Below are 12632 nucleotides of genomic sequence, written 5' to 3'. Positions count from 1 at the left end.
ATCTCTTAGGTGAGATTCTCTGTCTGTAGAGTTGGAACAGATGCGGTTGTAATGTAGGGCCTGGCTGTATACGATGGATTGTTTGGTATGTTTGGGATGGTAGCTAGAAGCATGTAGATATGTTTGTCGGTCAGTTGGTTTTCTGTATAAGGTGGTGTCTATACGTCCATCCTGTATTTTTATAGTAGTGTCCAAAAATGTATTTCTTGCATAGATTGGTTCATTGTTAGGTTGATGGTGGGGTGAAAGTCATTGAATGTCTGGTGGAAGGTTTCCAGGGTCTGTTGTCCATGTGTCCAGATAATAAAAATATCGTCAATGTATCGCAGGTACAAGAGAGGTTTGAGTGGGTAGGAGTTTAGGAAACGTTGTTCTAAATCTGCCATGAAGATGTTGGCATACTGTGGGGCCATGCGGGTGCCCATGGCTGTGCCGCTGATCTGGAGGAACAGGTCATCACCAAATTTGAAGTGGTTGTGGGTAAGGACAAAGTGGCAGAGTTTGGTAGCAAAGTCCGCTGTGGTTTTATCTGAAATGGTGTTCCTTATGGCTTGTAAACCAGTATATCTCCTTATGGCTTTTATAACCAGTATATCTCAAACTCTATATTTTAACTGGAAAAGTTGGGGGTCAGTCGCCTTATACGCCCAGTCGTCTTGTACGCCGGAATATACGGGTATATATTTCGTTTAATACGCCTTGTAGGCACTTGAATAATAATCATTAATATTTTGAAGCCCCTTAGTAAATGATAGCAAATGAAACTGTTTTCTTTGCTTTTTTGCCTGAGGCTGATGGGAGAGGTAGCCCAAAACAGCTGGATTGCTGTGGTTTCCCACAACTGGTATTCAGAAGCTGCTTCCAAATGTGGATACACGCAAGTGGGAAAAGCAGGGGTTCAGGCCAAGGTTAAGGGACGATATAAATCTAATACATAAAGCAAATCAGGTTCAACAAATGTACCCGCAATTACAAAACACACAGTGCACAGGCTAATCCGGAGTTATTGTAAGTCCAAAGCTACAATGATTCCCCACCCAAAAAAATCTCTGCTGCAGGAAATTTCCTGGAAGTGGCAGAGCAGTTTTGGCAAAAGGATTGGAGCCCGGTAATCCCAGTTTCGGAGAGAAACTCCTTCTTCAGCTGAGAACGCAAAGAAACACAACAGCAACCCAAGGCAAACGGTAAGAAACAAACTTTCTGAGGCCATGAGCATGCTGACTCACTCTTGTCAGGTTAGTAAGGTCCCACAACGAGTGCAAGGGAGGTTCCAGCTGCAAACTGGACGGCACAGCATAGAGGGAGCCATCTAGTGAGCATTTATAGTGAATATAGGAGAAAAGACAGAGGCTTCTTAAAGAGACGTTCCAAGAAGCAACCCAAATCAAAGGAAGCACTCAGCCCACGCGGTGCAATTGTGACGAAGAGATGAATGAGCTTAATTTCTTGTCTTAAGAGTACTGATTCTGTTGTACGGGCCAGGTTTCAATCACCAAATGGCGAAAAATTATATGCTGTTGTCCCTGCGCTTTTTCTGATGGTGATGTTCCACCGGAAGGGCATTTATCAAGGCATTCCTAAAGCAGGGTGTACCACACTTTTCCGTGTATAAGACTAGGTTTTTCTCTTTTAAAATTATGCTGCAAAAAGTGGGGGTCGTCTCATACATAGCGCATAGGGTGGACGTTGGATTGGTTGCTGCCGTAGCTGCCAGTGGCTACTGGGCGTGTCATTGGTCGCTGCGGCAATGGCTGATGTTGATTGGCAGACGCTGTGGCAATTGGGCGGGCGATTGGCAGCTTGTGGCTTGTGCTGGTGAAGGGACAGACGAGAGGCAGCAACGCAATTTCGGCAATCCCCCCCCCCAAAAGCTCAACAACTCTGGGCGTCTTATACATGGGGGCGACTTATACAAGGGAAAATATGGTATGTATTGTAATTGCAGGTACATTTATTGAACCTTACTCCCTTTATATATTATACTTCATATTGCACCTTACCTGGGCCTGAACCCCTGTTTCCCCTCCACACTTGTGTATATTTTCATGCGATGGGGGTCCCCCCTTTTTGTGCCCCCACTGTGGAGGCAGAGCATAGCAATCCTGGCTAGTTGCCATCGATAATTCTCTCCTCCTCTGTGAAGTTGCCCAATCCTCTTTTAAAGCCATCTCACTGCCTCCTGTGGGAGTGAGTTCCACAGTTTAACGAAGAAGGACATTATTTTATCCATGCTGCATCTCCCAAATTCAGCTTCATTGGGTACCCAAAAATCCTAGCGTTAGGGGAGAGAGCTTCCTCCTCCTCCTTCTTCTTCAGCATCTCCTCCCCCATCGTTCTGCCCGGACACTGAGGTCCAGCGCCGAGGGCCTTCTGGCGGTTCCCTCTCTGCAAGAAGCCAAGTTACAGGGAACCAGGCAGAGGGCCTTCTTGGTAGTGGCACCCGCCCTGTGGAACGCCCTCCCATCAGATGTCAAAGAGAAAAACAACTACCAGACTTTTAGGAGACATCTGGAGGCAGCCCTGTTTAGGGAAGCTTTTAATGTTTGATGGATTTCTGTATTTTAATATTTTGTTGGAAGCCGCCCAGAGTGGCTGGGGGAACCCGGCCAGATGGGCGGGGTATAAATAATTAATTATTAATTATTAATTATTATTATTATTATTATTATTATTATTATTATTATTATTACATCAGAAAAAACTGTGCAAACCATTTGTGCTGAAGCCAAATCTTTTGCTTTCAACTCTGCCTGTGCCTGGGGGAACCCAGTGGCTGGGGGAACCCAGCCAGATGGGTGGGGTATAAATAATATATTATTATTATTATTATTATTATTATTATTATTATTATTATTATTTCTCCTCCTCCTCCAGGAGAGTCCCATCCCTCCAGGGCAGCCCCTTCCACTTTCCTTCTGGGTGCACAAACAGAAAACTGCTCTTCCGAAGCCCTGGCTTCCTGTGTGACTCATCCCTGCCACCCACTTCACCCCAGTTTCACCCCACGGTGCTGACGCAGCCACCCTGCTGATAGCAGAGCTGTTTGCAGAGCATTTTCAGCCTGGGGGATTAGACAACAAAGAGGGTGGGGAGAGACAACACAATTTGAAGTTCAGATCGCAAGAGAGACAGTGGCAGTCAGAAGGGAAAGATTCTCTGGCACAGTGATAAAGAGAGGCTGTTGCTTCTTCTTCTTCTTCTTCTTCTTCTTCTTCTTCTTCTTCTTCTTCTTCTTCTTCTTCTTCTTCTTCTTCTTCTTCTTCTTCTTCTTCTTCAGCAAATTTCCTGCTTTCTCTTCACAGATATCTGTGCAGAAGCTCTGTGCATACCACTTAAATCAGGCATCCCCAAACTGCAGCCCTCCAGATGTTTTGGCCTACAACTCCCATGATCCCTAGCTAACAGGACCAGTGGTCAGGGATGATGGGAATTGTAGTTCAAAACATCTGGAGGGCCACAGTTTGGGGATGCCTGACTTAAATGTTGAGGGGAAACAAGACTGCACCTGCTACTATCACCCTGGCCTGCAAGCATTCGCAGAATCATAGAATCAGAGCTTGAGGGGCCTCAGGGGTCATCTAGTCGAACCCCTTGCAATGCAGGAATCTCAGCTAAAGGGCCATCCAACTTCTGCTTAAAAACCTCCAAGGAAAGCTTGTCTTTCACCTGCAGCTCCACGCTAGTGGCGTGCATCATTCTCAAGACAGTTTCCTAACACAATAGAGGCATGGAACACCAATACGGTAGGAGCCAGGGTGCTCTAAGCCAGGCATCCCCAAACTTCGGCCCTCCAGATGTTTTGAACTACAATTCCCATCTTCCCCAACCATTGGTCCTGTTAGCGAGGGATCATGGGAGTTGTAGGCCAAAACATCTGGAGGGCTGCAGTTTGGGGATGCCTGCTCTAAGCGGTATTTATGAAAAATAAAAAACACAGTGGCACTTTTTCACGGTCTGTTTTGAACGCAACAGGTAGCAAGCACCACCGTACGGCCCCCACCTCAAGCCTCCGTCCAACAGAAGAGGCTGAGGGCAGCCGCTGAGCCCTGTGTCCCTTTGCCATCTCTCCCCAACTCTGACCTGTTGCGTCCGTGGCTTGTAAGGCGAGCTGTTCTCCAGGTCGGCCAGGATGCTGGTCAAGGAGTCGATTTCCGCGTCCAGACTGGAACGCCTCTCCTCCAGGGTCTTGCCGCCAGCGCTGACCTAGAAGAAGAGGAAAGGAACACACAAATAAATGAAGGAATGCTGTGGAGAAACCATTTGGCATTAAGGGTGGGGAAAATGAGGAATCGACAGGTGGACCCAGAGGTGAATTTATGTGGAGTCCTCTGCACAGCCCATTTTGGGGGAAGTTCTCTTCTTTCACCTGACCATGTCAAAATTTATTACAGATAGGTAGCTGTGTTGGTTTGCTACTGGAAGGATTTTTTTATTTTATGTCAAAATTAGATAGATATATGAGGAGATAGGAACTGTAGTGTGTCTGCCTTTGCACTGTGCTCCCCCCCCAAAAAAACAACCATTCTTGCTCTGGGCCTGGCAGGAGGAAAGGGTGGCGATAATACTGATGTGACTGAAATGGGTGCTTCAAAGAGTGAGGGGGGGGCACGGGGAAAATATATATAAAAAAGTAATACAAATTATGTTGACAAATTATGTGGAGGTTGAATCCTGACAAGACATGAGTACTGTTTGTGGGGGACAGGGGTCGGGCGGGGGTGGAGGACTCCCTGGTCCTGAATGGGGCAACTGTGCCCCTGAAGGACCAGGTGCGCAGCCTGGGAGTCATTTTGGACTCACAGCTGTCCATGGAGGCGCAGGTCAATTCTGTGTCCAGGGCAGCTGTTTATCAGCTCCATCTGGTACGCAGGCTGAGACCTTACCTGCCTGCGGAATGTCTCGCCAGAACGGTGCATGCTCTGGTTATCTCTCGCTTGGACTACAATGCGCTCTATGTGGGGCTACCTTTGAAGGTGACCTGGAAACTGCAACTAATCCAGAATGCGGCAGCTAAGCTGGTGACTGGGAGTGGCCGCCAAGACCACATAACATAGGTCCTAAGTGACCTACATTGGCTCCCAGTACGTTTCCGAGCACAATTCAAAGTGTTGGTGCTGACCTTTAAAGCCCTAAACGGCCTTGGTCCAGTATACCTGAAGGAGCGTCTCCACCTCCATCATTCTGCCCGGACACTGAGGTCCAGCGCCGAGGGCCTTCTGGCGGTTCCCTCGTTGCGAGAAGCCAAGTTACAGGGAACCAGGCATAGGGCCTTCTCGGTAGTGGCACCCGCTCTGTGGAACGCCCTCCCATCAGATGTCAAGGAAATAAACAACTATCTGACTTTTAGAAGACATCTGAAGCCTGTTTAGGGAAGTTTTTAATGTCTAATGTTTTATTCTGCTTTTAATTCTCTTGGGAGCCGCCCAGAGTGGCTGGGGAAACTCAGCCAGTTGGGCGGGGTATAAATAATAAATTATGATGAAATCTGGCTTGTTGGGTGGCAATAGAAGCTGCTGTTGGGCAGCAGGGGGGAGAGGTGGGGGAGAAACTTCCCTGAGATGCACACCCTTGCCCAACCGTTCCACCAAGGCCCTTTGGATCTCAGGTAACGAAGCGTCTATTTACAACCACTGTCGAGACAGTGATGGGTTATGTAATTCCCCAATAATAATAAATTATTGGAAAAAAATGAGGATAGCAGAGAAAGGGAAGGAAGCAGTCTGGAAGCGAAGCTCCTCTTGGGCTTTTCAGCAAATGGCATTTCAGGCCTGGCTCAATCGAGAGGAATCCCTATTCTCCTGGTTAGCAGGGTGACTTGGGTACGTTCTCTGAGTTGACTCAAGAGGGATCGTGTCCCCATTTTTAAAGGGCAGCGGCAGCCATGCCTCGCTCCCTGCTCCCCTGGCTTCCTTCTCAGCACGCAAATATGCAGCAAATCTCCTCTTCATCGCATGCACTAAAGTGGGTCCCCAAATGTTGGTTTGTTAGCAGTGTTTTATGGATTGACATTGCTTTGTCCGGAGACAGGCGGTCACGTTGTGCATCCATAGCAGTGACCAGAGAAGGAATGACCGCTGGGAGGAGCACAGAGATGAGAAACGCCAGGGCGCGTCTGCAGCAGCACAAATGGACGCCTTCTTCTGCCCATGCATGCCTCAGATAGTAGAGAGTAAATACAGCCATTGTGTCTAGTAGTCCTTGAGAGCCTTCTCCTCCATATGTTTGCTTGTTGTTGTTTAGTCGTGTCCAACTCTTCGTGACCCCATGGACCAGAGCACGCCAGGCACTCCTGTCTTGCACTGCCTCCCGCAGTTTGGTCAAACTCATGTTCGTAGCTTCGAGAACACTGTCCAGCCATCTCGTCCTCTGTCGTCCCCTTCTCCTTGTGCCCTCCATCTTTCCCAACATCAGGGTCTTTTCCAATGATTCTTCTCTTCTCATGAGGTGGCCAAAGTATTGGAGCCTCAGCTTCACGATCTGTCCTTCCAGTGAGCACTCGGGGCTGATTTCCTTCAGAATGGATAGGTTTGATCTTCTTGCAGTCCATGGGACTCTCAAGAGTCTCCTCCAGCACCATAATTCAAAAGCATCAATTCTTCGGCGATCAGCCTTCTTTATGGTCCATTATATGTTTGCTTAATCCAAGTTGGTGGCCGTCACTACCTCCAGTGGGTGGGAGTTCCATAGCTTATAACTCTTGTCATGAATGAGCCAGCCCCCAGGGAAGGTTTGAAAATGATTCATAGATGGTACCTAACTCCACGTAGGGTGGCTAAGATTTATAAAACATAATCAGACAGGTGTTGGAAGTGTAAAGAAGCAAAGGTAAAAGTGTATTGGGAAATGATTTAAAAGGAGTTGAAAAAACATGCTTGAAACTATCCCCCCCCCAAAAAAAAACCCTGACAGAAATTCCTAGGTGTCAGGAAATGTTATTTATGTGTTTTGTTAGCCCCAACTAAAGAGGATTGGCAACTTAAATTGACAGAATATGCAGAACTTTAACATGTAGAACAAGAGAGCAAGAAGAACATATATTTAAAGAAGCGTGGAATACATTTATTGAACATATGGAAAATAACTGTATACACCTGAAAACGCTGGCGGCACTAAGATGAATTCAGCAGAGTAAATCATTTTTGATGGATGTAAAAGTGGAAAACTGATTTGAATGGTTATAGCAAAATATTCAGGAATGTAAGAGATACTTAAAATGAGCCATGGAAGGAGAAGAAGGGAGGTCACTGGATATTTCGAAGTTCGTAAAATGTTTATTTTGAAATGTACAATTGAAAACTCAATAAAAATTATATATAAAGAAGATTCTAAAATGAAACCTACCCTCATGTAACTTTAGCCCTGCTTTCTGGGGAATTACATGAATGCATCAATACTGGATGGATTTGGCCAATAGCAAATGCAGGAAAAACAGGAGACCCATGGACGCTATCTCAGTCGCAGGGAGGCGGAATAACACAGAGAAACTACTTTGCACATCAAATCGGTTTATGTTGTTGTTGTTGTAAAGAAAACTTGTTATTGCTTGGCTAGAATGAAAGCTGCATCCGGCTTGGAAATTATACTGAATTTTTTGGGGAAAACCTCTGTGTCTTGGGGAGTGTTTTCAGCGTTAAAGGGAATAGGAGGCGGTGAGGCTTATTACGCCCCCCTACAAACCCAGCTCCTTTGCCCCCCACTTGCGTCCCACCTGGGGACGAAGATCAAGATGCTGGACCATCCAAAAAGGTCATTAAACCTCTTCCCGGCGGCAGCGCTCTTTCTGACGGAAAACAGCTCCAGAGGATATTGCCTCTTCTCTCCCCTTTTAATTAATAAAATTACAGCCCAGAGCTCATTATCGGTAATTATGGCCACTGCGAGAGCTTCCCGTTTCTTTGCTGGCTCCCACCCTCGCCGACCTTAATCCTGTTCCAAATGCAGCATGAATTAGCGTTTAATTAGCCATTAAATAGAATTAACGGTCTCTGGCGGCAAGGTGGCACGTCGAACAATCGGAGGAGGAGGAGGAGAAGGGAGGCTTCCTGGCACAGGACAAGTCCAGCAGCTGCGGCGGGTGGGAGATTCTCAGCAAACCAGAAGCTCTCATTCTCCGCCAGTCGACAGAATGTCACCAAGGGATCAGGCAAAGACACCATCCGGATGCGCCCGTCGCCGCGGAAAATATTTCTGATGTGAATTCCATCTTCGCCCTCCCTAACTGAGCCATGGGAGAACTCGCCCTGTCAAGCCTCATCTTCTCACAGAACTGAGACCCCCGGGGTCATCTAGTCCAACCCCCTGCAATGCAGGATCGATGGCTAGAGAACCCCTGACAGATGGGCACCCAACGCCTGCTTGGGAACCTCCATGGAAGGAGAGTCCATCACCCAGCGAGGGAGTTCGTTGTACCACTGAATAGCTCTTCCCATCAGAATAATATGAGAATGATGATTTATGATGATTTATTACTTATAGCTTGCCCATCTGGCTGGCAAAGATTATCTGAAGAAACCCCATGGGACAGGTGGGAGAGAGATATTATTATTATTATTATTATTATTATTATTATTATTATTATTATTTATATACTGCCCTATTCTGGGGGGGTCTCGGGGCGGTTCACAGAATAAAATCAATATATAAAACCACAAAATACATAATAATAATAACAACAGCAATAATAACAACAACCCAATAACACCCCGCAAAAGAGCCCCAATTAAAAAGATAGGACAAGCGTCCGCCAATCAAGACCCATTGACGCAGCAACCAATAACACACACAATAGCCGCTGATATCCGCAGCAGAGACCAATAAAACTTCCACCCTATGCACTATCCATGTATAAGACGACCCCCACTTTTTAGCATGATTTGTAAAGGAAAAAACATAGTCTTATACACAGAAAAGTACGGCAGTTCACTCCAGGCCTGTACAACCAGCCCTCAGGACTGCGTCCAAGACAAGCCCCTTCCATAGGACACAGACCCCTCTTCCCGAAAGCTGCATCCTGCACTCATCCTGCTCTGCGCTCATCTTGAACGCCTTTTCCCGAGCTGACTGGGCCCTTGAATTGAGACAGTGCCTCTTGCTTGCCTGTCCAGGGAAAAGGGAGGTCTGCTTCTCTGCGCATGGAAACCTCTGGCATCTTCATGGCTACAGAGCAAAGTTAAGAGTCAAGTCCTTTGCCCCGCCCACTTTTGCCATGGCCCCACCCACCTTTGGAACCCATGCATTGCTCCGCCCACTCTCGCACGCAGCCCTTGCCTGCTTTGGAGCAACCCTCTCCCTTGTGTTCCTCAAGCCAGCTCCCTTTCATTTGCCTCTTCAACACCCTAGTCCTCAGGAAAGCTTCTCTGAGCCACTCTAAGCACCTCCGCTCTGTCTCCGCTGCCGCCTGCTCCCTGGCACAAATATTCTCCTTTAAATTGTTCCATCTCCTTCCCTCCCACTACGGAAACTCCATGCAACTGACAGCATCGAAATGCCAATCATCCAAATCATGTCAAATAAAACCGGCAGCCAGTAACAAAACGAAGCTGCTTATCAGTTCTGAAGTGGGTGGCAGGCCGTCTACAAACCCACAAGGTGTGGACAGTAAGCGCAGTGATCATTTCAGCCTCAGATCTGAAATTGCAAGGTCCTGGTCTGCACTGCAGGGCTGTTGTTGCGAGGCTTAATTGGGTCGTGCACATGCAACGCTTTGGAAAAGCACTGGGCAAATGCTGCAGAAGGGATCATCTTCCTTGAGTTGGCAATGGCATAAAATGCCTCCTACTTATTGGCCGCACCTTTGCAAATCCCTCACCCTGCCAACCCCAACTTAGTAATGTTCATGAGACGCCTGGATGGAAACTGACCATTGAGAAAATAAGAAGGGCTAAGCTATTAAAATGCTGCAAGAAATGAAACAGAAATTAAAATATTTGAAGCAGAGACATTCTGAGTTTGCAAATAAAGTAGGTAGCTTGCTAGTATGGGGGTAGAAATAAAAAAGGAAATGAAGACTAACATTACAAATAAAGAAAATACAAGTGATTTTTTAACATATAATGAGAAAGCAAAAAGACTGGATTCTTTTAGAACCAGAAAATAAGAAGAGGCCTGCTGGATCAGGCCAACAGCCGATTGAGCATCTTGTTCTTGCCTTGGCCGACCAGATACACCAAAGGAAAACCCACAAGCAGAACTCAAGCACAATTCCTCCACAAATTTGTCCAATCCTCTTCTAAAGCCATCCAAGTTGGTGGCCATCGCTGCCTCCTGTGGGAGGGAGTTCCACAGTTTAACTACAAGCCACGTGAAGCAGCTCTTTCTTTTGCTGGTCGTCCCTGCCGCTGTACAGCACCTAGCACCGTGGGCACTTGAAATGCCTTGACCGCAGCTGGGCACCACAAGAACCCTATCCTTGCCCTTACCTGAACATGGAACATGGCTTCATCAGGATTAGGAGGAGGAGGAGGAGGAAGAAAGGCACTGGGTGGTGGCGGCAGAGGATTCCCAAGATCATCCGAGGGAGGGGGTGGCGGCGGTGGCGGGAAGTCACCTAGAGATGACAGGAATAATAATAATAATAATTTTATTATTTGTGCCCCACCCATTAACCATCAAGCTGAACACAAGGTAAGTACAATATCCCTCTAGGCCACAGGTTCTCCCAGGGTTTGGCAGGAAAGGAAGGCAAGTGGGGGGGGGGACATTCAAGGGCAATCAAATAAACATTGAAACTTTCCAGTTTAGTATAGGACAGGATAAAATCAAAGTAATTGGGGGGGGGGATATACAACCAGAAGCAGTATCTATATCTTACTTCAAGAACACTGGCTATTCTTCTACAGTTCTCCATGACATTATTGTTGTGAGCAGAGATTTCCGACTCTGACAAATATGAAAGATCGGAAGCTTTTAATGTATTTTAATGTTCTGTTGGGGGCTGCCCAGAGTGGCTGGGGAGGCCCGGCCAGATGGGCAGGGTATAAATAATATATTATTATTATTATTATTATTATTATTATTATTATTATTATTATTGAGAAAGGCTTATTTGTGTTGATGAGGAGAGGAGAGGTGTTTTATCTCAAATGAGACCTTACATAGATGGGATTACCCCGCAAAAGCAAGCTCACACCTCTCATTGGGTTTGCATGAAATGCTCAAGGTACGTCTGCAAGAGGCTCATTGATAATTGTATTGTGGGAATGATTCATCCTCTTATGTAGCTGCATTGTTTTATACTTTCTAGATGTCCTGTGATCGTTGTGTTCTGTGTTATAAACCAAGCACTGCTGGGAGTTGTTTCTTTTTGTTTTCCAATGTATATCTTGTCAATACAAAATTCAGTGTGGCATGAGCAAATTTTTACTCTGAAAGTGCACTTCAGAGAAAAAAGCTTGAGAAGCGATGCTCTAGCACAGGCACATCCAACTCCCAAGAGACTGTGATCTATTCCCACAATTTAAGAAAACTGGCAGTGATCTACCCATTGTCATTGGCAAGAGTTACAGGTAGGCAAGAGTTACAGGTAGGTGACTTTCACCCCACCATCAACCTAACAATGAACCAATCCATGCAAGAAATACATTTTTTGGACACTACTATAAAAATACAGGATGGACGTATAGACACCACCTTATACAGAAAACCAACTGACCGACAAACATATCTACATGCTTCTAGCTACCATCCCAAACATACCAAACAATCCATCGTATACAGCCAGGCCCTACGTTACAACCGTATCTGTTCCAACTCTACAGACAGAGAATCTCACCTAAGAGATCTACAGCAAACCTTTTTAGAACTAAAATATCCACCTGATGAAGTTAAACAACAGATCAACAGAGCCAGACTGATACCTAGGGAGAACCTGCTGCAAGACAGACCCCAAAAAGAAAATAACAGAACACCACTAGTCATCACATACAGCTCCCAAGCTAAAACAGTACAACGCATCATCAGAGATCTACAGCCTCTCCTGGACAATGACAGCTCCCTTTCTCAAGCTCTGGGAGGAAGACCTTTCATTGCCTACAGACAGCCACCCAATCTTAAACAACTCCTCACCCACAATAATACAACCACCAGACTTAACATGGACACCGGTACCAGAGCCTGCAATAAACCCAGATGCCAACTTTGCTGCCACATACACCCGGACAACATCATTACTGGCCCCAACAACATCCAACATACCATCTCAGGACTATTTAATTGCTCATCTTCTAACATTGGGTATGCCATCAAATGCCAACAGTGCCCTTCAGCTCTCTATATTGGACAAACAGGCCAAACTCTACGCCAAAGGATAAATGGACATAAATCTGACATCAGGAACCATAAGACTGAAAAACCAGTAGGAGAACACTTCAATCTCCCAGGACATTCTATACAAGATCTCAAAGCAGCTGTTTTATTACAGAGAAATTTCAGGAACAGACTGGAAAGAGAAGTTGCTGAATTGGAAATCATTACCAAGCTTAAAACCATGGAAGCACCTGGGATGAATAGAGACATCGGATTCTTATCTCATTATGCATGATCAAGCTTTCTTTAGCACCTCAGCCCAGGACTAATTGCAGCCATCAGCAGCCATTAACATCCATCTACAGGTTTACCACTCCCATCAGCCCATC

The 12632-nt window shown here is 46.1% G+C and overlaps 1 protein-coding gene across 6 annotated transcripts in view; it reads right to left on the bottom strand.

The window, feature by feature from the left end:
• Nucleotides 1-12632, bottom strand: part of LPP (LIM domain containing preferred translocation partner in lipoma) — a 294937-nt gene that overhangs the window by 119866 nt on the left and 162439 nt on the right. For all 6 annotated transcript variants that reach the window (XM_060274249.1, XM_060274252.1, XM_060274253.1 and 3 more), the window contains exons 4-5: nt 10419-10546; nt 4081-4203 (exon numbers count right to left, since the gene is read on the bottom strand). In XM_060274249.1, coding sequence (XP_060130232.1) covers nt 4081-4203; nt 10419-10546 — 251 coding nt within the window. The remainder of the gene's footprint in view (nt 1-4080; nt 4204-10418; nt 10547-12632) is intronic.

Source organism: Zootoca vivipara, chromosome 5 (genome assembly GCF_963506605.1).
Source record: "Zootoca vivipara chromosome 5, rZooViv1.1, whole genome shotgun sequence".
Taxonomy (NCBI): Eukaryota; Metazoa; Chordata; class Lepidosauria; order Squamata; family Lacertidae; genus Zootoca; species Zootoca vivipara.
Note: the sequence above shows the minus strand (reverse complement) of the source record. Positions and strands in the feature narration are given on the sequence as shown.